The 27,504-nt window shown below is 43.7% G+C and overlaps 2 protein-coding genes across 3 annotated transcripts; both read right to left on the bottom strand.

Annotated features, from left to right (window-relative positions):
* Nucleotides 1-136: 136 nt before the first annotated feature.
* Nucleotides 137-11,104, bottom strand: cdan1 (codanin 1). Its single transcript, XM_035674190.1, has 28 exons — nt 10,980-11,104; nt 9,783-10,492; nt 9,489-9,689; nt 8,960-9,150; nt 8,523-8,639; nt 8,357-8,435; nt 8,093-8,213; nt 7,705-7,814; nt 7,482-7,571; nt 7,289-7,364; nt 6,847-7,052; nt 6,352-6,484; nt 6,025-6,168; nt 5,636-5,802; nt 5,444-5,525; nt 5,192-5,281; nt 5,040-5,094; nt 4,739-4,875; nt 4,542-4,645; nt 4,142-4,291; nt 3,801-3,864; nt 3,517-3,595; nt 2,752-2,975; nt 2,433-2,540; nt 2,272-2,335; nt 1,908-2,119; nt 1,232-1,339; nt 137-1,113 (listed from the first exon to the last, which is right to left on the bottom strand). Exons 1-28 carry the CDS (start codon nt 11,055-11,057, stop codon nt 991-993), a joined length of 4,023 nt encoding a protein of 1,340 aa, XP_035530083.1. The 5' UTR covers nt 11,058-11,104; the 3' UTR covers nt 137-990.
* Nucleotides 11,105-11,689: 585 nt separating this feature from the next.
* ttbk2a (tau tubulin kinase 2a) lies at nt 11,690-27,504 on the bottom strand. 2 transcript variants are annotated; one of them, XM_035673996.1, is made up of 15 exons: nt 27,342-27,504; nt 25,099-25,246; nt 23,674-23,747; nt 22,847-22,987; nt 22,303-22,407; nt 21,874-21,939; nt 21,651-21,743; nt 21,418-21,543; nt 20,993-21,150; nt 20,637-20,844; nt 20,290-20,513; nt 19,624-20,176; nt 18,420-18,758; nt 16,665-17,629; nt 11,690-15,913 (listed from the first exon to the last, which is right to left on the bottom strand). In XM_035673996.1, exons 1-15 carry the CDS (start codon nt 27,408-27,410, stop codon nt 15,466-15,468), a joined length of 3,717 nt encoding a protein of 1,238 aa, XP_035529889.1. In that variant the 5' UTR covers nt 27,411-27,504; the 3' UTR covers nt 11,690-15,465. The 2 variants fall into 2 exon arrangements, with proteins under 2 accessions (XP_035529889.1, XP_035529890.1); XM_035673997.1 differs by lacking the exon at nt 18,420-18,758.

Genomic DNA, 27,504 nt, shown 5'->3' with positions numbered 1-27,504 from the left:
GATTATACTTTATTTTATTGACTGATAATAACCTGATATGTGGATTGTTTGTGATAAATTAACAAGCAAATTAGATTTTTCTAGCAATTATGAAAACTAAAATCTGTGAAAAACAATGATGACCAAGACACGAATCAACAATTACATCAGAATACATCTTTATTGTTATATTTTAAATTTTGTGGCAACATAAAAAATATTTCAATTTAAAAGCAGCAGGGAGTACAGCGCTCGTTCAACATGAACAAAAACAATCACAAACGCAGTCTTGCATTCATGAGATAGACATGCAATCACTAGTAGTGGCGGTCAAAGGCAGTGTGTGAAAGTGCTATACTAAAATTAAGACATTTATTTACTGTAGTAGGACTAAAAAACCAACACATATTTCAGCTCATTTTTAGTAGCGGTCTGATCAAGTGTTTCTTGACAAACTATGGCTTGTTTAATAGAATCTTACATTTAAAACCTGGGACCTTTATTTTAGTTTTAATGAGCCGAGTTACAGAAGATACTCAGTTTGAGTCCATGGCTCCAAAAAGTCACAAATACCCATTTTGATGCCGACCCTTCTCCCATGTCTTTGTTATTTCTCTGCTACAGCCTTGACTCTTTGAAATGCTTGATCTACAAGTATTTCCCTTCGGACACAATCACCAGGTTCGCTTGCAGGAAGGATCAACAGATCTAAGGTGGGAGACGGTGTGGTCCCTGGCTACTTCTGAGTGGCAGGGCTTTCTGCGTCTCACCAGCGCCTTAGCAAAAGAGAAGAGGGATTCATGAAAGGCTGCTGTCACTTCACAGGTGGAGAACAAAAGTCTGAAGCTTGCTAGGAACAGCTTTGATGGGCTGTGGCAACTCGAGAAATAGTCAACAACAAGAAGTCACCCAGAACTGTCTCTTTCTTGAACAACACACTGACAGATGTGACATAAAACACTGTGGTGATCACACAAAGGTGCAGTGGGATACTGGGTAGCATTATTGTTGTCATGTAGCTCCCTCTACTGTCTGTTGAGAGACCTGCAGCATGTCCATGCGGCTTTGCAACTCAGCCAGAGGCAAGGGAGATTTAATACTCTGTGACTGCAGCTGAAAATTTTCTATCAGCTTCTGAAATGACACAGAAATGAGAGAACAAAGTGAGCAAGAGAGGAAGAGAGTAAAAAGAGGTCAAATCCCGAGTAAAAGAAATAATTCCAAAGGAATACATGATGACAAGAACCCTCACCGCTGGCAACGCCAAGTTTGTTAGCTTCTTCCAATGGGATATGACCTCTTCTTCACTCAAGACTCCTCTGTCAACCAGCTTTCTCACCAGGAACAGGTAGTTATTCCACTAAAAAGACAAGCAAATGCATTACAAAGGATTAAAGACTACAGAGTCAAACAACTTTCAAAGAAATTAGCAATCACAGAAAAGGTTCAATTTAAATTTAAAATGAAAGAATGAAAAAAGGATGTGAAATATTTAATTTATACCCTTCTCTTTTCTCTCCTTTCTTGTCTGTCTCTATACTATCAGCTATCCAATTTAGGAAAACAATGCATGATGCAGAATTTGCATTATGTAAAATATCTGCTGTGGAAAATAAACTTAAAATTTTAAGATTAAAGAACAAAAAGAACTTTGATACAAAAGTGACCAAAAAACTCAGTTTGAGCACCATCTGATCCAAACACTTTTAATCTTAAACCAATTTAAAACAGAGAGGAAAATAAACAGATCATGAAGATTATGCCAAATATCTGTGTGAAAGCAGTAAAGTTTCATATATTGTGTCTATAGAGGGCCATGCACATACAGCAGAGGCATTCTAGGGGAATATTCTATAAACATATAGGCAAAAAAGGTAGTAGTATCCTTAATTCCTCTTCATCAGTCATAGCAGCAGTGGTAGACGTACCTCAGTGTCGCTGGCCTTCAGCACAGCAGTGACAGTGAGTGGGGTGAAGAGCAGGTGGAGAGGTGCGGAGGAACAGCAGTCTCCTTCCCACAGCTCAGCAAGCTGCTCCAGCAGCGCTCTGACAGGAGGCTCTGACCCTGAACCAGGACCCACAACAACCCTATCACCTCCGCTGCACCCTGACAGAGACAGCACCGGCAGCTCTGCAGACACTGAGCACATACACACAACATGCACTCGGGTCTTTTACACAGTACAGCATCTATATTTCTATTTCAGCTGCAAAGGCCAGTTTAAATAACGTTGTTTATGAAGCAGTGGCACTTATGGGAATTAACCAGTTTATAGTTGAACAGTCTCTTACCCAGTTTGCAGGCCAGTAGGACGGTAGAGTTCAGTAGCATCTGCTCCGACAAGACAGTTGAGAACTAAGCAACGAGATAAGAAGAACAGAGTGTGATGAATACTGGCAAAGAACCATAAATCCACACGTGTTGTTTTGTTGCACTTGTGTGTATCTTGTACCTTCCTGCAGGCCAGAGTGTCTCCCACTCTCTGTAACAGCGTTTTGATCTGAGAGGCGGTAGGCAGTTCCTCGTCAGTCCTGGGGCCCACTGCAATGCTCAGCAACTCCTACATTAAAAGTTAAAGTTCACACACAGAAGTCATTCACTTTTTCTTCAGCGAGAGGTTAGATTTATTCTTTGAAGATGCAAGTTGTTATTCATGCATTTCAACCCCAAAACTCATGAACAAAAGCAAATGTTTTACCAAAAAGAGCTACATTGGCAGAATAACTAGTTCTACGTGTATTTTAGCGCTGTTTACTCTAATGCAGGCATACCTTTATCTCAATGAGGATGTCAGAGGGCAGTGAAGCACTGTGTTTGCAGTGTGGAGGGCAAGATGTCACTCTGTCACTTCCTTGTTTCCTCTTGGGGGTAGTCGATTGCTCCTGGGTGACCAGCTCAACCACGGCCCCCACCTCCCCAGAGTCTGGAGCCACTGGGCTTCCCACGGCCTTCATCACACGATCATACCTGCTCTTCCACTCTCGTCTTATCAGGGCTGATGGTGAGAAAACAGCACGTGTTAGATAGATGTCCTCAGGGAACCTTAAATCACACCACTGTTTTTTTTTTTTTCCCTTTTCATCCACAAAAGGCAATGATGTTCTGTAACATGATCCCAGCAGCACTGAGAGCTTTAAGGTTCAGTCCTTATAGTATCATCTATCCCTACAAAGTTTCAGTCTGTCTAATAAAAAAGGCCTGCTGTGGCATGAAAATCAACTTGCAGCAAGAATAAAATAGGAATCCACTGATTTGCTTCGTTAGATGGGTGCCTCCCTGCATTAAAGTTACTTGACATGAAAAATTCATTACAGTAATGTCTGGTTTTAAATTATAAGTTTGATTCTTGCAGATAAAATAACCAACAAGGACAATAATGTCTCATTAGCTGTAGATTTCATTTCTTTAATATCGCACTGAAATGGGTGTGTTTGGTTGCATTGGAAAATGGAAATAACCCATTTAGAGTCTGAAGAAATTGCATTTAACACAGTAGCAACATGAGAAAACCCAACCATGCTGCATTAACTAGCTACCTGTGATGTTGGCCGAGAGCCAGCTGCAGGCTTTTTCTGTTGCAAGACGCTCGGTGATGTTTTCAGCTGTGTTCAGGACCTGCAGAGAGTGTGAGTAAGAAACATGGGAACACACACACACCTACAAGTTTCTAGTGTGTTTTTTCTCTGTTCTGCATTTATAGACATGGTTTTTCTCTGTAAACCACATAAATCTATGTAAAACTTTGTTAGAAGTGATTTAGGAATTATAGTTTGACATGTCATTATATACTTTTTGCATGGTGATTTTGTTCAGTACTTACAGCAGGGGAGGTCTCATCGGGAAGCAGAATTCGTATGGCTTCAGGACTCTTCTCACAGCAAAACCTGATAATTCACATAAAAAAGTACATTACCATAGAGAAGAGATTACCACACAGAAGTGAAATGCTAATGGTGTGTGACGAGAAACCCAGAAGGCAAGGCTAACAGTTTATTTAATTTAAAAATAAAAGAAACCCTTTTTCCAACAATCAAATGGCCATTCACTCATGCATACATATAGGCTGTTAAAAAAAGAACCTGGTACTAAAATCCTATTAAATCTAGGCATGGATTAGGGGAAGAGGATTTTGCTGGCTGCTTGTAAAAGAAGTTGTTGTACCTGGTGGCTTTTGCCAGGGCCTCCAATCCTGCGACACACAGCTGAGCACATATGGTGTCATTCAGTTTTGAGGGATTTGAGTTTGGCGACTTCAGTCCATTGCACAGCATCTTCTCACCTCGCTCCACCAACTCACTCACTAATGTGGCCCTGTTGAGGATTCCCAAATAGACGTTAACATTCAATACGTTAAAAAAGTTTTGATCTGTAAAATACATCTACATTGGGCGGTGAATTCACACCAGCCACCACCTAAGTGCTTTGAATTTAGACTGTTGAACAGTCACTAGCCTCTTAGGTAGGCAACCAACCAAGGATGCAGGCTGATTGACTACTGCTCTGAAAGTCCTTTTCAATTCTAAAATGGACTCACCCACCCCCCTCGCTCTGTGATACTAACTTCATATGCTTGACAGCGTTGGATCCAACTCTCTCGGCCACAAACTCCACAGTGCGACGCAGCGACGGGGGCTGGTTGTGAAAGAAGGCTTGCTCGAGGTCCACCTGCCACATTTAAGTGATTGGTTAATACTCGCACACAGGCAATTCAGTGATGTCACTCCACATTTCCCTCTACTACCTCTCCTGTTGACTCACCTGCAGCTTCTGCTGAGACCTGTTGGCAGTAGGCGTATCTCTGAGCTCAGCAGAAGTGGGTGTGATCTTGCGGATGATTCCTCCGCTCTTGGCCGTGCTTCCAGACACAAAGGCAGCCAGGAGCTTACGGAACTCACCTGGACCGATGAAAACAAGGCAGAATATCAATCCACAGCGAGTGTGGGTTACTTGCTGGTGCAGAGCATTCATATATAGACCAAATGTGAGTTATTTAGCGGAACACGGTCACTATATACACAATACATACACACAAATAACCCCTAATCCACGTTCCACTCACCAAGAAATGGACAACATGTATAGAGAAGCTGCTGATCCACCAGGGGAATGCAGTCCTACAAAATAACAAATAAAACCTCAATAAAAATGACAAACCAGCAGTGGTTATATGATGATATGATAAATAACTACTTGAATGAGCATTTTACTTACAAGCCCTGCAGCAGTCGTGCTGCTGTCCTCCAGCTTGGCCACCTCAGTGAACTCATTGGTGAAGAAAATGTCCTCAGGTATCACTGGGATCTAAACAAGTTAGAGACACCAAGTATGTATATATATTACATATAACTGTTATGTACATATTCAGACAAACACCAAAGTGAGCTCTGTAGGTTTTTTGTTCCACTACTTACTATATACCACTATATAGAAAAACATAAATAATACCCACAAGTCGTTTCTCACCTGGAAAAGCCAACCCAACACTGACACCATCAGTAGCTTGTTCAGGTAACACATTTCTCCACATCTGCCCAGCAACATTCTCCTACAAAGCATACAAAAGTAAATTCAATGAAGCGGTGTCAGGACTGTTCTGAATGTGAATTAATTGTTATACCACCAAAAGTATGTTTATTTTTTTCTTTGGAGACAGACCTGTACAGGAGAAGCAGTGTGCCCAATGCAGTTCTGTAGCAGAGCAGCAGAGGACCAACACAGTCCAGCATGGAGAGGAACTCAACAAGCCAGGGCACAGTCAGGATGGTGCGCCTCCTTTTAACACTGTTACTCAGCACAGCACACACATCCAGTACTGGAACACTCTGAGGGATCAAGAGATGTTTGAAATGAAATTGAATGCCTGGCAGCAAATTTGCATTTATATCTCTACAACTGTTGGTCTGGGCTTAACAGAGGAACATTTTAGAGTTTCCTTAATGAGATACAACTAACACATGTGGAGGAAATGAATCATTTTGGTTAGCTTTTACCTGCTCTATTTTAAAACAGGCCACAAGAACTAGTTTATAAACATGCTTTTTCACCTTGCTGCGCAGGGCTATAGCAGTCTCCTGTATCTCCCTGGAGGGTCTCTCAGATGTTTGGTAAGGCAGAAAGGAAATGTATCCCAGAAACTTAGCCAGAAGACGAGCTAGGAGGAGCACTGAGGTGAACCGCTGCTTTTCATCCTGGTGAGGTAGATGGAATGGAGGGACAAAGGTTTATGGTTGAATCTGGCATGGACTACCCATGCTGCAATCAATCGCCTACTCAAGATTTCAAAAGAAGCGGTTGTAAAACTAGGTTGATTCAAAATGAAAAAAAACTGTGGCACTGACATAATTTCACTTTGTCTGACTCTCACAGAATACCTGCTGCTCCATGTCCCCATCTCCCTCCTCTTCTCCTTCCCCAATGGAAGCAGGAGGGCTCAGAATAGACACCTCATCCAGCTGGAGGAGCTGCTGACAGAGACTGTCCTGCAAGTGCTGGTTCAGCTGGCAGCTGGTACACAATATGTAAGACATGTTAGATCATATAAAGACAACAGACATTAACACTAAAGGCTTTTAGCTTTTGTTGTCAAGGAAAATGTTTAATTTTGAACAAAAAGGACATCTGTCAAATGATCTGCCTTTCATTTACCTTATACTTTATAATATAGTTGATAATATAGTTACTATAGCTATATGTTGGGGTATAATGCACCTAACAACAAACCAAGCCTTTCATGAAACCTGAGGTTGGACCCTAACTGGCTTGTCAGGTTAAGTAGCTCTGAAAATAAATGAAATGTTTTATACTTTTGATGATATATAATGTAATTCTAATTATATGATGTTATTTGCTTGAATGTATTGTCTTACCAGCTAGCTGCCTGCAGGAAGTCTCTGAAGAACTCTTGGTGACCAGGGAAGGATGGAGGAGGGCAGGGGCCAGCGACTCCATGAGGCTGAATGAGGCGCTCCTCAAGACGCTTCAGACGCCCCAAACTATCAGCTCCCAGCATGCCTAGCAAGTCAGCATCGGGAGTATCCCCAGGAGAACTGTTAACACGGGGCCCTTTACACATCTAAAAAAAAAGAAAAAGGTGGATTTATTGTGCAAACTGTGTGCAATATGTCACACATCTGTTTAAAAGAAAAATGTTTTGTGGAGGGGAAGATAATGTCAGGAAGTTGCTAAAGGTCTCCTTTGTCTCTAAATGTTATCACTGTAAAAAAAAATTGACTTTAATAAAAAGTATTTGTTAAGATTTATAGTGTGTGTGTGTGTGTGTGTGTGTGTGAATGAGGTGTCACAGTCTACCTGAATAAGCTGTTTCAGAAACAGACGTGCAAAATGGGAATGGTTTCCTGCAGAGGTCAGCTGACTCATCATTCCTCTAAAAAAGAAGATGGAACAACAATGAACAGAGCAAAAGTACATTGGAAATTAAAAAATAATTGAATTATACCTGGTCCATTAGATAAAAAAAGCAGTTTAATAAAATTAGACTTACCTTATCCTACTCCCAAGAGCAGGGTCGAAGTTCCACCCAGGTTCCTTGTGAAAGTCCTCCCATTCTCGTAACACCTCATAAAAAATATCTCTGAGAAAAGGACAAAAATATCACGTGCTAAAATGTAACTAACGATAACGTCTGATTCAGCATGTGCTCAGCCCGTTTGTAATTATAAAGTGAGAGGGCAGTTTTACAAAACAACACAAAAACTGTGATATACCTCTGTTTTTTAAATGTGTGGAAGGCCTTGTCACTGCTGAAGTTGGACCGGTTGTCAGTAGCAGGCTGGAAAGGGACTGAGTGGATGAAAGTGGAAACTGAAGGAGACAGCTGGAAAAGATACAGAGAATGAAAACATATTAGGGGGAAACATACCAAATCACGTAAAGCAGAACTATTTTAATTTCTTAAAAAATTATACTCTCAGAAGTAAAGAATGATCAAAATCATCATCAAAAACTGACTCATAGTTGCAAATCTAAAGATGAACCTATTAAAAATATAAATGTTTTAAAAACAGGTATTGTCTAATGTCTGTTTAATTATATTCAATAACACTCAGGTAATAATAAGCACTTACAGCGGTACATAAAGTACAAGTCTGTTACCTTGGCTGTGCTTCTGTCCTGGGCCTGAGTCAGACGGTCCCTGAGATCCGAAGAGAAAGACGTCACCCTTTCGTTCTCTGCCAGCAGACGCAAGGTACACTTGTCCAAATGAGCTACCAACCTGCCAAGAATACATGGTTAGGAATCAACTCAGAGAGAGCGGAGGAGCAGTGTCACTTAATTCGGGGAAATAGCTGTTATATTCCTGTAAGCGAAGGGCAGAAAATTCAGGAAAACTGTGTCACAAGATGTAAAACAACTCACTGAAACTGATTTTCCAGAACCTTCACAGCAAAATACACACAGTTGTGTACTTGTCTGAGGAAACATCTCTCCAAAACATCTGAAAATGGAAAAAGAAATTCTTTATTTTAATTCAATATTTTGATGTTATAGGACTTAAAAGATATTAAAAAAACTAACTTCACACCTGAATTCGCTGCACACAAACTTCCCTGTTCATCATCATCATGAGTGTGAGGAGACTGAGACGTTAGCAACTGCATCACAAAGAAAAGCTCCAGGAAAATGTTTGGCACTAGGTTTTCTGAAAGACATGAAAACACAAACAAACTCATTTTCTTCATCTTTGGAGATCTTTAAATTTAGTTCTTACAATGATTTTATTGGCAGGTATTTATATAGTGTTTAATGCATTTGTGTATTGATTTATAAATAATTTCAACTCCAAAATTATTTATTTTATGTCTGACTTCTTAATTATTTATATAGTTTTATTTCTTTTTGTCACACTCTATAAATATCTTTAAACATGTTAAGAAGTGACAGAAAAATCCCTTTTAATTCACATCTTTTCCTCCACGGTTTATTCACTTAGCACATTAATGGCACCTTGTGGTCACTTACCAGAAATGCAGGTACAGTACAGCTCTGCCAGGACATCCAGTTCCAAAGAGAAGGTGACTTTGGACGGTTCAGGACAGGGTGTCTGCAGATCTGGTGTAACTTTAGACCCCGTTCTGAGCCCTGACTTGGTGGGAGTGCAAGGGTCAAGTGAGGACGGCAGAGGAGTGCCGACCTGCTGGGCGCGCTTTGTCCTACAAACAAAAAATATCCGATTATGAAACAGCAGAGATCAACTGAGGTGAGGAGGAAGTGCTGCTGCCAAAAAACGCAGAAAATAGAGGAATTAGATGTTGTGACATGTGTGTAGAAATCTGTAAAATGCCTGTATCATGAGTGTATAGAATATTAATTATAATGTCTAATTTACATTTCTGTGGATACAGCAAGGCACTACCCATCGATAATGCAGAATGGTGAAACAATAGAGGGCAACGTAAAAAGTATGAATTACACACCTTTTCTTCAACACCTCAAACTGGTACAATATGAGGTCAACCTTTGTGTAGAATCATTCTGCTTGTGCACTTACTTTTCCCTCTTCAGCAGCTCCCTCTCTTCCTGCAGGCTCAGAGCACCGCCCACCGTCACTGACCCCTCAAGTGCCTCTACAGCTAACGGGGGAGTCGAAGGTTTACTGAATGGGGTGGAGGTGAAGCAGGTCTTTGGTTTGGAGTGCGGCCGCTCTGCACTGACTGGTGTTGGGTTTATTCTTCGAGATGGTTTGGACGCCCTGGAGGAGAACGGAAACATTTGAGACTAAAACGAACAGGAATGATGGAGTCAGTGTAGACTTGTTGTTTAACCGAGAGTTGTGTGGACTTACGCGGGCGAAACGGGCGATGAGCCAACTGGAGGGAAGTCCTCCAAGTTGCTCAAGTTGAGCGGCCCCACAGACGGAGGAGAAACCTGCTCATTCATCCTACTGTGCCCTCCTCCTCCTCCTCCTCTACCCGACCTCCTCCCCCCACTCTCCCACCGCCCAAGCTCATCGCTGTGATGTCCCCCACGCCCTCCCCTCCCATGTCCCCCCATCGGCACGCTGCCGCCACTTCTCTTGCGGCCCTTCTGTGACTGGAAGCTGGGGCTGGGCTGGAGGTCAGGAGGAGAAACCATGTAGTCCCCCAGACTGATCCTCTGGCCAGACCGGCGATCAGAGCCTGAAGGCCTTGCGGCGGGGCTCCATGCTGCACTAAAGGGGGGGCTGCTGAAGGCGTTGACCCCACTCAGACAGTGGGACCCTGACTGACCAGAAGCATCGGTTCCCGGTGACACAGAGGAAGCAGGAGAAAACAGCTGGACCCTGCTGGCACTCCGAGAACCGGTGCCGCCACCAGCAGACCTGCAACCCCTCCTCTCGGTGAAGCTCTGGGTCTGTGCAGCAGGTCTGGGGCGGCTGGGGGTCTTGGCTGGCGTGGCAGGGCCATGGGTTAGTGCTTGACTGCTCTGCTCTCTCAGGAAGTTCAAAAGAAATGGGACAAATTCTTGTCTGTGAACTGTCAGCCCAGGTTCGCTGAATGCCAGGCTGTCAGCCTCCTGTGGAAAAAGAGGCATATATGTTGTAAACGAACTGCGAACACATACAGTTTGGAAACCTGAACTAGCACAAAGGATCCACGCTGTTTCATCCACGTTGAACCCAAAACAAAGTCACTTGGTCAGTAAATGTTTCTGCTTTGGACATTTCTGCAGAAAACAGCGTGGTAACCTAGCTAACGATGCACTGACCAACATCTGCTACACCGCACAGCACATCTTCACGTATTAGTAGTAATGGCAGCAGTAAACCGCTGTGGTAAGTTGTGTTTTAACGCTAAATTGTGTCTCGACTGGTAGGGAAGTTGACTACGTAGCGACTCGTCTGGAGTCCATCCAGGCTGCAGCTAACCTAGCGTTAGCTCTCCAGCTAAAAGTTTTGTTTACAACCAGTCGCGACCTTTGTCATCTCACAAAAACACGCCGCAAGAGGCCGAGCGCGCGTAACACGTCTCCCTCGTGTGGCTCTGAATCATTCCGCACCCACCTCGACGTTTCTCAGCCAGTCCGAAACCGCGTTTACGTCCACTTTCTTCAACAGAAGCGATTCCAAAAGAGCCGCCATTTCTGCCCAGACGCTGCGCGGCGAAAGCGCTGAGGGGAGGGGGGCGGGGCCAGCGGCGACGCAGACGCGTAATGCGTATGACGTACGGGAACCACGTGTTGCTGCTGACAGAAGCTGACAGTCCATAATCCTCTCACTGAAAACATATGGGGGGTTGTTTTCTCCTGTGTGCAGCCTCTACCTCTTCAATACTTAGAGAAAGATAGTCCAGAGTTTTGTTTGTTTTTGTTTTTTGTTTTTTTTTAACAATAAATGTAATTTGTCAGTGTTTTTCCCTCTTGCCTATTATGTTGCTTTTGCATGTTCGCTTTGTTATTTGCAGATTAGATAGGTAGCAGTCACCAAACTCCACCAAAAAATAATGAGTTGTCTGACTGTCTCGGTTCAACTTTTGGTGCCATTGCATTAAATCAGACTTTATATTAAATGTGGATTTTATGCTTCATTGTGTGTGCTTAATAGATAGATAGATAGATAGCTTTTCTGTTTTGCCATGTTTATTCGGTATTTTGGTGGCATCTTTTGAATCTTATTCTGATACTTATTTTTGTTGAAACACCTAAGCTTTGTGTCCTCATCCAGTGCCCAACATTTCAGGATATAAAAACAGAAACTTTTCACAAGATTCTGTCTGCATGCGGAATGAGTATTTTATTTGTAACCAGTTTATAAAAATAAAATACAAAATAATTTCAAAACAAAAAAGAAAAAAACACTGTACAAGGCATTGATATGATACAAATGATAGAATAAACATAAATAATTACAGTTATATACAATGCAAAACTCCCACTTGTTACATTCTTTCCTTGAGACTGTACAGTTACATTTCAAAACCATGACATACATTACAACACAAAAATATCAACCATTAAAAAATTCCCAACAATTGAAGTCAAAATGATAGATGGGCAAATTAGCAAATGTCACAATAAATAATTCTGTCAAGTATTTATAAGTTATTGACAAGTAATCCAATGTTATGATATGAGAAGTGTACCAGTGCACACAAAAGCTTTCATTAGTTTCCATCTCACTTTTCAAAATAAAATAAAACAGCTGGGTTTGTTCTGTTGGCCTATTGGTATCTGTAACCACAAGCTACTATAAATATGACACCTTTCTATGAGGAGGTCGCTTTAAAAAAGTGACAAAGAAAATCTCATCTGGAAGGTATCACTAGTACTACGACTTCACACCACTTATGTGCAATAATAATAATAATAATAAAACATAAAAAGAAATCTGATTATCTTTTAAAACCAGCAGCACTGTTTAGTGTCTGTTTCTCACTCTCACTGACGCCTGTTAGCATATAAGTTATGGTTTCACAATAATGATTTTATTTAAATAATTACTTTGAATATTTTACAGGTATATATTAAAAGTCTGCACAACAGCGTTCTGAACTTAGAAAGCTTGAAATATCTTCAAATCTGAGAGTCTGAAATAGAGAGTTGAAAGTGGGAGAAGTCACAAATTGATTGCTGGCGACATGTAGAAATTGCACGCCCCTGTTTGAGAGCATACACTTATCACACTAACAAACACACCTTGAACGCTGCACCCTGAAATCTTTCCACTAGTCAATCAATACACGGCCCACGCATTCTCACAGAAAAACAGGGAGCTCTCCGGTACAAGCACTGCTATGTAAGCGCAAGAGTCTGACAGCACTGATTTCAGTGGTGATATATATATCGACCACGCTGACAGGCATGGTAGCACATGCCATTTACAGACGAGAGACAAGTGACAGGAAGGCTTGGCTTGGCCCAATAGTGGAATGATCTCCAACACAGACAAGGCTCAGTCATCCCTCGCTACGCACAGAGGGGCAGAGAAGAGACATTAAGGCGACTGACTGACTGAACGCTGTCTGCCTTCAGGATGAGTCATCATAGCTGCTCTGTGAGGCTAGCGTAGGTATCTGCAATATCTGCACGAGTCGAACGACACAGCACATTTTATATCTACAAAGCAATGTGCCCGTTCGGTCCCTACACACTCCCCTATTTATCACATCTAAAGTCAAACCTTCAAAATCTATCAAAATATTTGGCAATGTGATTTTGTTTTTTTAAATCTTTGTTCATGTGTGCAGCCATATCTTAAAGAGGCTATGACTGACAGTGATCCTTCAACTCAAGTTGTTTCCCCCAGTACGAGTGCTTTAAACACAGCGAAGACTATTCTCCTTTTTTATTTCAGCCACTTGCACTGATAAAAAATACAGTCATCATATTCCAGCAACACAATCATCCTAAGTCAGTGCAGGAAGTGCAGAAAACTAGTCATACAGAAATTAAAATGTTTCCCCCAGCATGGAATGAAGACAGTGCTGGGTTCAACTCTACATAAGATAGATGCTGTGTGATGGGAAGTGGTATGCAGCTTTTTACTCAGTAGTTGATTCAGATTTTTTTTTCCGTGTTTTCTCTGTTGAGCATGCAAAGAGTAGCATTGGGAGGAAGCTGGAGTTATTTTACAGTATCTTACAAGCAGAGGGGTAGGAGGAGGTTGTGGAGGAGAGTTTCAGTGAGGAATCCTAACTAAAGTAAACACAAACAAATACTTTGATTCCTTTGCCTTGTGCACAAACATACTGTGTATTATTATATAAAAAGACATTCTCCGGCGCAGGAGGAACATAAAAAACAAAACAAAAAAAAACATTCTTGCACATGGAAGCATGGAACGTTGTTTTGGTGTGAAAAATATATGTACATATGGCCTCCATTTTTAACAACATTTGATAAAATGTTAAGGTCTGAAATTCACATTTTTTCAAAGTTTTAACTCCAACACTGACCTGATATATATATATGTATATATACTGTATATATATACATACACAGGACAGTTAAGTCAGGTTTCACTTGAAATATTTCCTTTTCGTCATTACAAATAATAGCTACTCTGTACTCAAGTAAACTGTTGCTCAAATTGTGTTTGACTTACAAACGTTTGTGTTGCTACCTTTTCTACATAAAAGAATACTGGTGAAAAGGGTCGTCTTGTAACTGCTGGCACAAGTCTGTTTTTGGCTCCTTTTTTTGTTTTCTAATTACAAATACACCAAAGTTAATCCTCAAGCTGCCCAAAGTGCCAAGGCACACACTGAGACAAACATCTGTCTGAACATTACTCATCAGTAATGCGTTGTTTAAGCTTACTACTGCTACTACAACTATACTGGAAACACACGTTCCATCAATGCCTTCAGATCTAAAAAGAAGTTTCACAATTCTAACTTGTAATCCCTTTGTTCAGCGAGACATTTCGATTCCCTCTTAGCAACACAGTAGGCACAAAAAGGTGTGTGTCCTCACTCACTTTACACGATTGATTGTATAAAAGGGGTCACTTTGGAGCGATCCCTTCAATTAAACATTTAAAACTAACGTGAGTGACACAAAACCATACATCCACTATCACACAGAAGAGGGTAGGAGTCAAAAAAGCGTTGCTAAGCATCAAAATAAATATCTCAATAAATACAACTGTACACAAATTCTGGTTTTATGCATTCACATATCGCATAAAGTAAATATTATACCCTGCCTGCAATCTCCAAATACAGAGGAGATAACTGAGTCAACCCCAGGCCAATATTTAATTAAGCTGTGATCAGCTATACTGATGTCCAATCAGTATGATCCAAGTGCATTAATACTGGGGATACGTAAGTTACATTATATTGTGGTGCAGGATAGATGAAGATGAATAAACAGGAAATTGTTTGATTTATGTGCCCACTGGCCCATCTAGCTATTGATTTATGCATTACAGTACTACCTGCATTGGGAAATCATTGTTTAATATTGCAGCTATATTATTTTGCTCTACAACGTAATAATATAAATAAAATGGCATGACATGTCAATATCGCTTATCATATACATCATAAAGGGGCACTGCACCAATAAAATAGATTAGCTTGAGATTTAATAATATTTAAGAGAAAGGCTTCATTACAAACTGGAGGTGTTGGGGTTTGAAACAAGTGGGCGCTTCTGAGATAGAGAGGATGTGATGAAAGAGAGTTTCATTATGGGAAATGTGAGATTTTTGGGGCATAACAGACTAAAAATCAGGATATCTCAGCTTCTGCTGCACTGATTTTCACCATTCTTTTACAAAGTCCAACACCTTTATGGAAGTGCAATTCCAAATACCCATTTCAAGCTGGGCACATAAATAAATGACAAACCCTGTGTGCAAATAGAAGGAGTAAAGAGAACAGTGGGAAACGACGAGACAAGTGTAAGGTTCAGACTGACAGCGGAAAAAGAGAAACACGATTTTTTTTCTAACTATACAGGAAGACTCAGGCTTTTACTGAACCTGCCCTATCTTAGTTGGAGTCTTCCCATCCTCTGCTGTGGCAGCACAAGCTGGTGGGCAACTATCTGCTCAGCTTGCTGGAGCACTTGCCCTCTCGGCTACAGGCTTTTCCCCTAGGCAGGTGAAATAGGCCAGTGCGGGCCTGGCGGCTGCAGCAAGTCTCCTGGTGGTGAGGGTAGAAGCGGCGGGGAGGCGGCGAGCCAGAGAAGCTGGGAGGAGAGCGGCTGCGGCCCAGGCAACTCCCTCCCCCGCCGCCACGGTGCTCGTGGCGGGAGGGCGAGGAGCTGACGGAGCGCTGCAGGGAGGAGGAGCTGCGCGGGGATGCGCTAGAGCTGCGGTGGTGGTGCGGAGAGCTCGTTAGGCTGCAGATGCCCATCCTGGACCCCCCGTGCTGTGCTGAGGAGCGGTGATGAAGGGGGGAGCCTCGGGAACCATGCATCAGCTGAGCAAGGCATGTCAGGAGGTCTGAGTCACTGGTGCTGCCAGCTCGAATGCGGTAACGCCTAAGCCTAAGTGGGTACAAAAAGCAGGGCAGGTTATGAAGTCATATATTTCAAAGCAAACCAAGAAACATGGTGATGAATCATATTTCTTGCCAAGTGTTAGATGAAAGGATCAATATCACTCTCCTAAGCTCTGCCAGTCAGCAGGTGGTTAGCTTAGCATAAATACTGGCAGTAACAGTCAACCTGTCTCTGTCCAAAACTTCCATCGCCTCTAAATTTGACTAATTAACACTTTATATCTCTCTTTTTTTAAAGTGTACACAAACAGAAATGTATGTCACTTTATTTGGACAGGACAGTAGAGAGAGATGATGACATGCAGCAAAGAGCCTCGGACCAGATTCAAACCAGGGCCACTGCAGTAAGAACTCGGCCATGACACATTGTGCTCTTAGGCACTGTTAATGAGTAAAATTTAGTGCTGGTAGGCGGATTTGGACCGAGCCAGGCTAGCTGTTTCCCTCTGCTTTCAGTCTTTATGCTAAGCTAAGCTAACTACCTCCTGGCTCTACAGACATGAGAGATATCAATTTTCTCATCTCACTATCGGCAAGAAAGCAAATAAGCAAATTTCCCAAAATGTACAACAATTGATTAAATCACAAGAATCAATCAGCAAGTAATTTTATGTTTTTTTTTCATGTCTTCATGCTGTTTCTTTCATGCTGTTTATCATAAACACTTGTTGTTGAGTTATTGGTTAATTGTAAAATTTTGGATCCATCAAAGCAAAAAATGCAGATCAACAATTTACCTGCCCTCCACTGTGGGGCGGCAAGGTGGCTTTCCAGGGGGTGGGCGTGGCAGGTATTGGGCAGCCAGCTGCTCAGCGGAGGAAGCCGAATGGACAGGACGAGGGATCCTGCTCTTGCGGGACAGAGGGCTGGAGGAGGAGGAGAGGGAAGGGGCATCGTCTCCCTGGCGGTCAGAACGGGAGCCCATAAGAGAGTCCTCGTCCTGGGAGCGGTCAGAGGCGGAGGACAGTGGGTCCCTGGCAAGTGAGGCCATCATGGGGCCACGCCTATCAGAGAGGGATGGTGAGGCAGTGGGAGAGGGGACCGGGCCATGGTGACTGGCTTTCTTCTGCAGGAGTTTCTCCTTAGCAGACCCTGGAGGAGGGAGCTCCAGTAGGCTGGAGGGCTCAAGGACTGGGATGCGACTTTGCCTCCGGCTGGGGTCCTTACGGGGGGCAACTGGGGAGGAGGAGACCGGGCCACTGGTCTGATCTGGGGCCTGGTTTACTCCTCTGCTCTCTTCCGCCCTTAGCTGAGGCTCTGTGGCACAGGGACTGTGGCCATAATCGTTCTCAGGGTCTTTCAGCTTGGGGAATGCTCCATTACTTAAATCTCTTTGGCCGTTAGCAGGAGGGGAGAAGTGGCCATTGGCAAACATAGGACTGCGAGGGGAGCGAGGAGAGTGTGGAGAGGAAGGCGAACGTGGAGGAGGCGAGCGGGGAGAACGCGGGGAAGACATGCGGCTTGGCACAGGGCTTGGAGCTTTAGTGCGGTTGTTTCCATTGACCAGCGTCTCAGCCAGGGGGTCTGTGGGTGTCCCTGGATGAGTGGACACATGGTCCTGGGGGGAGCTGATGTCCACTGTGTGCTCCTGGACTAGCTGAGCCTCAGCTTCAGCCTCACCACGCCTCTCTAGCAGGAGGCACTGTGGGGCACTGTCTGATCCTGACTGGGAGGACAGCCCAGAGGGACGCTGAGCTGTCAACTGGAGGGGAGGGGGAAGTGGAAAGATGGGAGGGAAGAGAAAGAAACACAGGTGTTATTTAAAAAATAAACCAGACTAAAAATGGGAATAATATTCCAATTGTCAAAGGCCTGTTGCTGATAGACTACAACATGTCGAGTTGTGCTGTAGTTCTGTAGCAAGAGCCTGATGCAGTGTGTGAAAAGGGGAGAATTGTATAATATGGGGTAATAAATGGTGATTAGTTTGGCAACAGCATGCAATACCATAGCTACCATTATCAGACCGAAACACACAAGTGCTATGGCAGTGTCAGTCAAGCTGTGAGTACTAAACCAGCAAGTAGAACAGGAAACGTTCACGCAACTTCGCAGGGGGCTTCAGCGAAGAGAGGGTGAGGAACAAATACAGGGAGAGAGAGAGAAAGAGAAAGATAGAGAGGACAAAGACGATCTGAAACAAAAGAGACCATGCAACCTGTAGTCATGACTCGACATTCCAAACACACATGCCACAATCAGACAAACACACACCCCTATTCAGATCACAAGAACACATGTCCAGACACAAGGACACGTCTGACCCATGCTCTGTCTGGCCTGCACAATGCCCCTCATGTTTCTGGAGAGAGCTGCCTGACAACAACACAAAAAGCAAGCCAACGAAACAAAGAAGCCAAAATAAGCAACTTAAACAAAAGCAAAAGAAGAAAGAGCAAAAATGTTGATAGCTGGCGTAATTGCTACGGATGTAGAGGAAGCTGAATGGAGGTAATTGGTTTTTTTTACGGGATCGTGATGTGGCTCATCACCTGCTGGAGCTGGGCACGGGTGATACGTATGACAGAGGGAAACTTGGCGTTGGCAGCACCCGCCGGGATGGCCGGCAGTTTCCTACGACTGGGCGAACGGGTGCCGGGGGCAGGGTTTGGTGGTAGTGGTAGGGAGGCGTGGCAGGAGGAGGAAGAGGAGGGGCGCTCCTGCTGCTGCTGGTCGGCGGACTGGCTGCGCCTCAGGCCCGGCGGCTGGCGCAGGTGCAGCGGGTCCGACAAGGTGGTCAGGAGAGTGTGAGGGCTGGGAGAGCGCAGAGGGATGGGGCTGGATGTCCGGGCCGCAACCTCCTCAGGCAGGGATGGAGGAGAGGTGGGGAGCTAAGAGACGGGAAGGAGAGAAGTGGGAGGTGGAGAGAGGAGGGGTTGTGAGATTGGTGAGGGAGGTGTAGGAAGGAAGTATGGTGGAAGTACTGCGAGGTTGAACCGGTGGGGGAGCACGACGGGAGAGTTGTTTTGAATAGGTAAAGCGACGGGAGGATTTAGAGATAAGAGGATGGTCTTAGGCTAGGGAAGGAAGACAGAGGCGAGGTAGGTAGAATTTGGGAAGGCCGTGTACATTTTCGACTTGGAGGCAGTTGTTCTGGTTGTAGGAGAGAGTGAGGGGACAGTTATTCCACTTGTAGTGAACAAAGCTGCACTACAAACTGAGTAAAAGCGGTTTATGTCGAACTCGTAGATGGAGTAGAATTTTTGGCATTCGACTCGATGGGCTGGTTGAAGGTAATAAATAGCAAAGGAGAAAAAAGTAATTTAAACCAAGCAAATGAAAGCATATTTTGGAAATAAATCATTAAATTTGTGAAGTAAATAAAACCAACCAAACACATTGCAAATATCTGAAAATAAGATAAAATTCTGCGTGATATCTAATGCAAATCAAAGTGCATTTAAAAGCCAAAAGCTCTCTTTTTCCCCATGCTGTGATCTGATAAAAAGCTCAGTTGTGACACAAATGTCTTTTTCTAACAAGTAAACACAAGCAAAGAAGCAGGAAAACACAAAGCAGTAACATTTAGCTTCACACTATAGCAAGATGCAGTTGGTGGAACTGACTGTTGTATGATATTAGCATTGAGGTTCTACGGCTAGAACTCTGTGCAGCTTTTTAACTTTGTAAAATGCTGACTACAGTCAGTATAATGTATGCCATGTTGTGAGATGGCCTTCAAATGAAAGTGCTTACCTGAGTGAGAACTCCCTCAGCCAGAGCTTCAGCTGGGCTGGTTGGAGTGACGGGGGGCAGGGCCCCTGCAGGGCCCACACTGAGCTCCAACTTGTCCACTTTTGCACTTCCCTTGGAGGAAGCCATACTTTCTTGTTTAGCTTTGCCAGAGCTAGGGCCTGGGCTGCCCTTTTCCCAACCAGGAGACTGTTCCCCTGGCTGGAGCACCTCTGGTTCCTCATCCTCCTCCGAAGGGCTGGTGGTAGCCTTGGCTCCTGGAGAGCCACAGGGCCGCTCCACCATTACCCACTCCCTCGAGTCAATGTCTTGCCTCCCAGAGCTCAGATTGAGGGCCACAAAGCCCCCACTGCTAACTGCCCCCTCTCCCTGCTCCTGAGATCCAAAGGATGCTGGCTTAGGAGAAGCACCACCAGACCGGAACTCCTCATCATAGTGCCAGACCCTATCAGGACGCTCCCCGGCAGGTACAGCTTGACCCTGAGTTACTGGGATGATTGCAGCACCGTCAGCCTCTTTGTCCTGGTGCTGGGTGCCAAGCTGCTGCTTTGCTGAGCTGAAGAGACACAAGACAGATGCAAACAATCAATTCTTTACTCTCCTCGCCTTTGAAACATTTAGAAAAAAACTGATGTTAATTTAGATGGATCGGCTACTTGACAGACATACCTGGCCTCCAAAAAGCGCTCAGGACTGGGCTTGGACTCTAGGCCAAGCCTCCTTTCCAGCTCAAAGCTGTGAATGTTGCGGAGCTTCCTCAGCAGAGGGCCATCACGGTCTGAAGCCGCCACCTCAGAGTGCAGTTTGACTGGAGAGCCCAGGCTTGGCCCAGCATAGGGGCTCTGGTGTTCTTGGTTACCCTGGTTGTTGCTGTGTTCCTCCTCCGTTGCCGCCTATGGAAACCAGCCAGATTTGTTAACCACTGATAATCGATTAATTAAAAAAAAGGGTAGATTTCAGCTGAGGTATCAATTCTCTGAGAGCGCCTGAGGTGATGAAACTATACTGTAGTATACCTTCCACACTGCCGTCCTGATGCGGTTACGGTTGCGGTCCAGCTCCTCCCAGACATCAGCCTCCTGGTTGCGGTGTGGGTGGAGGGGAGAGCCCGGTAGGCGCTCTGGAGCGGGGTTGTTCTCCACATCGCTGAGCTGCTCGTCCTGCAGAACCTCGTCTGTGTTTTCCCTCTGCAGGTCACCAGGGATCAAGGAGGCATTCGCCATACTGGGGCAACAAAAGATACAAACATTAATTCATATTTGAGGCTATCAAGGACAGTATAGGTAACTACCTATACTGCTCAATTTCAACCATGTCTAGTCATTCCACATAAACTATAAAAACATTTATGGTGTTTTTCGATCAAAAGTACCCCATGTGTGCAGGAGTGAGGCGGGTGTAATGTTGCGGTGTTGTGGCAGTGGCACTGATCGTCAAAGTGCCATCTGTGCTGGTCCGCTCCCAGTCATAAATGTCATTCTCCACAACATTGTAGGTTTTCATGCTGTTGTCGAACACTGACATCAGCAGCTATAACAACACAAAAATACATAATTAACCTTTTTGTGAGCTTTTATTAAGTGAGATTCCACAGAATATGGGTTTTAAAGTTTGCTAGACAGGCACATAACACATCACATCAGCTTGAGCCAACCTTTCTAGTTCATATACAGAACATTTTGCTTAGGAGAAATGTCTAACTATATTAAAAGATGCAGAAACCAGCACTCCTGTGTAGTCAGAAAAACATTCTTTTTTTTTTTTTTTTATTAAATCCAAATTAAACCCATGAGTCACCTGATAGTCTGGCTTAGTGAAGTAGTCAAGGCTGGAGATGTGTTCCAAGAACACACCAAACTCTGCCGGCAGGTGTTTGAGCATCAGACGATGGTCATAAGTGTCCTTCAGCTTCCCAACATGTTCCTGGGAATGAACAAACACACACACACCTGTCACATCTCCTTACTTACTGCTACCTTGACAGGGCTGTTTAGTTTCCCAGGAGGTCAATAATTACTGGTTGTCCTTACTTTGTCCTTGATTTTCCGCCACGGCAACTGACCCACCAGAAACTCCACCAGCATGTAGAAGAGAGACCACAGGTCATCATGCCGACCCATCTCCTGCATAATTAAACCCGGGTTGAGTTCACATTAATCAATAGAAGGAGAAAGTAATGCCCATAAATAGACGTGTGTAGGGCAGCATGATAGATAACACAACAGCTCTTGCACAGAGTGGATGAATACTGACCTTATTTTTATGTGCATTGACAGATGCATAGCGGACTGTTCCCCTGAACCCTGCCACTGGACGGGGCTGACAAACACAGACAGAAACAGCCATTAAATACTCAAATTAATGTCATTTAATTAAAGAATTTAAGCAAAAAACACAATAAAATTAAAAGAAACATATACTTTCTGGCCCTTTATTGCCACTTCTAACATTATACAGTTGTTATGGCATACATGTTAGCACTCATTTGCTTATTTACACTTTCATTTAGCTCTGTTGATGTCTTAACTAGAACAATCAGCTGAAAGATACTAAAAATTAAAACTTCTGTGTGGTTGACACTTTGTAGATTACATAGTAGTAATTTGATGAATTGTTAATATAAAAATATTGAAAAGTGCAGCCTTAAGATTACTAGATACTTAACAGAGGAGGGGCACTTACAGGTCGGACCTCCTGGCAAGAGTTGGTGAACTGGCGAGCTAAACCAAAGTCCAGCATGTAGCAGGTTCGACAAGTACTCGGGAAGCGGCCCATTGCGAAATTGGACTGGATCAAATTAAAAACAGGAGGAAAAGGTTAAAAGAATAATAAAATTATACAAAAAAAAAGTATGTGTGAGTGAAATGTAATGTCTATTTATGTGCATGTAGCCACAGGGGATAAAATGTGTTCCTATGGTGGAATATGATTTAATACAGAAGCTCAGTAGACAGAAGAATATTTACATTCTGCTACATTTGGGCATTACGCCAACACACATAGTGAGCCAACTTACTGTAAGTGCAACAGTCAAAATACAAAATACTGCATCAGCAACAATACGAGCAGCCAATAATAAAAAGTGCAAGACTCACAAACACTACCCAGACAATAGAAATAAAAATAATCCCTTGTGTCGTCGGGAATATATAGAAGGGACATAAGGTAATGAAATGAGAACCGAGCATTAAATATCCTCTGCTGCACCGAGCTAGCTGTGACTCACCGGTTTGATGTCACGATGCAGGAAGCCGACAGAGTGGATGCTCTCTATGGCCTCCAGGATCTGGCGCCCCAGACGCAGGGTGGTGCTGATGCTGAAGGTTCCCCGGTTCATACTCCTCCTCAGGTCAGCCAGGTTACGACCCTGAGAAAGCACGTGTATGAGATCAAGAACACAGCAGGACCTCTGTCTGTCCAAACAATCGAGTCACAAAAGGACAAAAATACTAAACTTATTTATCTAGTTCTCTTTTGGAAGCAATACACTGTAGTTGGAAAATGTTTAACTGACTGAAATGGTTGACAGTGGTGACAGCCAAATATGTTTAGTGGACAGAAAAGAAGCCAAAAAGTGAGAAAAACTAAATGAAATTCAGCTGCACTGATCATCTTTAATCAAACACATGGTGTGGTCTGGACCATCCCTGTGGGTCTGGTTGTATAAATCACAACCAGACCACATTTTAAAAACACCCAAAGCTCATCTATCATCAAATTCAGATTTGTGGTGATGTATTAAATATTACAGCCTTGTGCGCTGGGTGCAGTGATTAACACTAACTTGATGCCTCAGTAGATCACAGCAGGTGTTGTAGTGTGTGAACAGTAGCGTTGCTTGAATCTCTACATGGAGAGTACTGTTGCTATAAATATTTTCACACTAGCAGCGTAGGATGGTAAATGTCAGTCCGTCTTCTGGTCAGTCAATGGCTTAAATTGCTTGTTTTGTACAATCAACAGTCTAAAGCCCAAAAATATGCCATTTCTAGTTAAAACAGCAAAAAGCTCTGCTGACTTATGAGGAATTAAGTCCTCTGCATGTAGACCAACCTGCAGCTCCATCACCACGTAGTTAAAACGGTCATTTCGGCCGCATCCCACAAAGCGACACACATGGTCTTTACCTGAGAAATAGGGAGGAGACAAGAGTTTCAGGATATTTTCAGATGAGAAGATGAGGTCACCTGACGTCAAGCTGCATCATTCGACCATAAGATGTGGCATGCTGCGTGTAAATCATGATGATGTGTGTGTCCATATTTCCCTGCCCTTCCCTCTCCAGTCACTACAGCTCACTTCTCCCCCATCAGCAGCTTCTCCGTGTGACTACCCTGCTGATTTATAGGCTATAGCACACAACACCCGTCTACACATGTGCATGAATGCCTTGTGTGAGTGTGTGTGTGTGTGTGTGTGTGTGTGTGAGGTCTGGTCTCAAAGGACATTGCCGCACTGGCAGCTTGACTGCGGCCACACCCCAGACAGTGCACAGTGAATGCAAATTGTTAAGAACAGTTACTGGGTCTCTTACTTTGACCAAATTCTTATCAAATGAATCAAAATAATCCAATTAGTACACAAATCAAGCGATTATTAGCTTAATTTGACCCTTAAGCCCTCCTATAAGGCCATGGGTGGATGTTTACTCTTTACAGCTGGACTGGTCAGCAATGTTTGTTTGGGGGGGGGCTGGAGTTGAGCTCGTCTCGTATTACATGCTGGTTCCCTCAGGAAGCAACAGACCCACGATGCCCCATGCCGCAGCCATTAGACAGCAAACATGATCCTAGGTCATTGATTTTCCTCTCAGAAGGCCAAAAGCAAAAGGCATTGTGGTTTAAAAGCAGGAAGAAAGAGAGGAGGAAAAAGACATAGTTAAAAAAAAAAAGAGAAAGGAGGAGTAAAACTATACAACCCCCCCCCCTTAAGGAGCTCTCTTGTGTTGATCCTGTGTCTCTGCTCTGAGAAGTAGGGAGTGTCCCGGCACACAAACATGCACTTCCTCTCGTACTGCTACTCTCTGTCTCTTCTGTTGCTGTCGGCTGGAAACGTTTACATTAACACTTAAAATCCCAATTAAAACACAAGATGCACAGAACGTTTATCCGCTGTTCCTGTGCACTGCGGAGACTGAAGCAAACTGAGCTAAACCCCGGGCCAAATTGTGTTTTCAGATGAGTCAGATGATCTATATCTGGTCTCAAGAGGGGGTGATTATTACACGCTGCTATCGATGCACAAAGGCTATCCCTGCGTTTTCTGCTGGTGTGACATTTCCTGGATTGGTCTGTTTGTTCTATCAATCAGGGAGAAAATACTGACGGGAAATATTTCACTTTGTTTTTTTCCAGCCAGGAATGCTAATGCTACACGCTGTATCCTCTTTTGGGGCGAATCAATAGGTCACATGAGCCAGGGAGGATCAATCAGTTTCCCGAAATGTAACCAAATCCACTGAATCCATTTTCGACTCACCCTGGAGCTTCTTGAGCACGGCGACCTCCATCTTGAGCACCTGTTTGGGCTGCTGGGCCGACTCCACCTTCAGCGCCACGTTCTCCCGCGTCAGCAGGTCCACCGCCTCGTAGATCTCCCCGAACCCGCCACCCCCAATCTTCTTCGCCTGGAGGGAGATTGGAGAACTACATTTACAGCCTGTATGTGGTGTGCATGGGCAGTGAGATGCACATTTATAAAACGTGGGAAGGTTAACACAAGAAAGATTTTTCTCTCTCCGCAGTCAGTAACAGGACATCCCCCATAACGTTTGCTCAAAGACACTTCAGCAGGAGAGAAATGTTGTCATCTAAAGGCTTGAAACTGTCCATCTGACAGTTTGGTGTTTATTTTTCATTTTTCTGTGAGGTTAGAGGTCTCCCCTGGTGACATCAGTGTCACCATGGCAATGTGGGCATGAAGGGGTTAATTTGAATGACTCTACTAGCACTATGCAGAACTAAAATTTAAGTTTTTTTGTATTGTGTGTAGTAATAATTAACAAAAAATATAATGTTTATATAAAGCCTGCACTATATATGGACACACACTGTAGAACTTTCACAGACTGAATATAAACATGTAATATATGAATGTATTGATAGATTTAAACTCATTGTGGTCATTTTCAGAAGAAACTGAACGCTGTTGTGAAAGTACAATGCATGGGAGATTATTCAACAGACACCTTAAAGATATGGTGTGTCCCTTCCCTCAAAGCCGGCAGTCCAACAGCTTAAGAAATCCTTAAAATCTTTATGTCCAAGATCCAACAATCTAAAATAGGCCATGCGATCAATGAGAAAATGAGTCCTCCGGTCAGTTGTGTGCTGCTCAAATACAGGCAATGCACAAGAATTAAAAATAAAGAAAGGGCTGCACAAAAAGAACTTAAGCTCTTCTACTTGCAGAAATGTTTCCAAAAAATATCAAGACGTTGCTTTCAGAGTTGTGTCCTCTCTTCAGAGGGGGGGTTGAGTGGTAAAGGGTAAAGAGTTTATGCATTTGTGAGATCTAGAAAACAACTAAACAGTTTCTGATTGGGATAGCAGCCAATATTGAAATATTATAAAAGGCTACTGCAACAGGAGGCCAGTTGGATAAATGACCTCAGTACTTTATCCAGATAGTTTAAATGAGAATCTCCAAATTAGTTTTCTAAGAAGCAACGAAAGGGATTCATATGGTCTGCTGTGATAAAATGAAGATTTTCTTAGCTTTAGAATATCCTTTCAACCTATTTTTGACTGTATTAAACAGTTTTATTTTGTGACTTCGGGTCACAATATGAGTATTCATGAAACCTCCTTTTTTGGTTACATGACAGTGGGGCTGCAAGGAAACCACGAAAGAGAAAGAAGAGCTGAAAATAATCACACTTGAGAAGCTGTTTGACATTTCAGCTGAGAGAGATGAACTATCACATTAATAAATGCTCAAAATAGTTGCTGATTATTTCTCTGTAGGTCGGCTAATTGATTAATCATTCCAGTTCAGACCTGACGGGAATAAATGTGACTAGGTAATTAGCTCATCTGTAAATAACCACTGTACATGGTTCTGATTGCGTGGCAGGCAAAAATGGCTGCACAGTTTTCTCAACAAACATGACACCAAGAAGTTTGTGATTCATTTCACGATGCTCTCTTCGCTCCGTCAAACTGCCCCCAACAGTTCTGCCGTTTCGCCCTCACCTCTCAGTACCAGCACAGCTTTAAGTTCCCACGTGTCCTTCGCTGTCCTCCATGCACACACACACACACAGAGTCTTGTGTCGCACTAGGAGCTAAAGTCGTGGGATTAGCTGCAGCATTCTTATGTAACTCTTCTCCTTAGAAGACAGGAAGTGGTGCCAGGCTGCCAGTTAGGAATAACAGCCTCACATGGCACCCAGGCTGGCACAGCAGTGAGAGACAAAGGCCCTCGGGGAACACTGCTGCTGCTGCCTATAGCACACTGCACTGCCACAAATAGCGATACAGGCTATTTTTGGATCTCCCATACTGCAGCAGCCCTACCTGGACAGAGAGACACGACCCCAAACTGTCCAAGCCACAGGTGAGACGCTTTAGAAGCAAGCAGAAGGATTCATAGGCAGCGGGAAAGCATTGTCTGACGAACAAAGAGTCGCTGTTTGTAGGACAGAGGGTGAGGTAGGGACAGGCAGTGACGGGGCTGGACAAACACGCTGCCTATTGTCGAATGAAAAACACGCCACTTACCACTTTCCATCGTTCCTTGACCAGGGAGAGCACGCTTAGGATGTCAGCTTGCTCCGCTCCCCCGCTCATCCCGTCTGTGGACCAGGGACGCTGTCCTCACTGCTTCCCCACCTCGACCAGCCGTCTCAGACTGGGCCGGGCATTTGGGCCTTGATGGAGAACC

The sequence above is a fragment of the Morone saxatilis genome, unplaced genomic scaffold (assembly GCF_004916995.1).
Source record: "Morone saxatilis isolate NCDOM2014 unplaced genomic scaffold, NCSU_SB_2.0 Contig3, whole genome shotgun sequence".
Lineage (NCBI taxonomy): Eukaryota > Metazoa > Chordata > Actinopteri > Moronidae > Morone > Morone saxatilis.
Note: the sequence above shows the minus strand (reverse complement) of the source record. Positions and strands in the feature narration are given on the sequence as shown.

What these genes read in the sequence shown, in the direction of transcription:
- cdan1 (XM_035674190.1), bottom strand. Translation starts at nt 11,057, where the DNA reads ATGGCGGCTCTTTTGGAATCGCTTCTGTTGAAGAAAGTGGACGTAAAC. An exon ending in GCTCTTGGGAGTAGGATAAG is followed by an intron (nt 7,365 to 7,481) that starts GTAAGTCTAATT and finishes CTTCTTTTTTAG; the next exon opens with AGGAATGATGAGTCAGCTGA. An exon ending in ATGGGGACATGGAGCAGCAG is followed by an intron (nt 6,169 to 6,351) that starts GTATTCTGTGAG and finishes CTACCTCACCAG; the next exon opens with GATGAAAAGCAGCGGTTCAC.
- ttbk2a (XM_035673996.1), bottom strand. Translation starts at nt 27,410, where the DNA reads ATGAGCGGGGGAGCGGAGCAAGCTGACATCCTAAGCGTGCTCTCCCTG. An exon ending in TCAAGGAACGATGGAAAGTG is followed by an intron (nt 25,247 to 27,341) that starts GTAAGTGGCGTG and finishes ATCTCCCTCCAG; the next exon opens with GCGAAGAAGATTGGGGGTGG. An exon ending in CGTGCTCAAGAAGCTCCAGG is followed by an intron (nt 23,748 to 25,098) that starts GTGAGTCGAAAA and finishes CCTATTTCTCAG; the next exon opens with GTAAAGACCATGTGTGTCGC.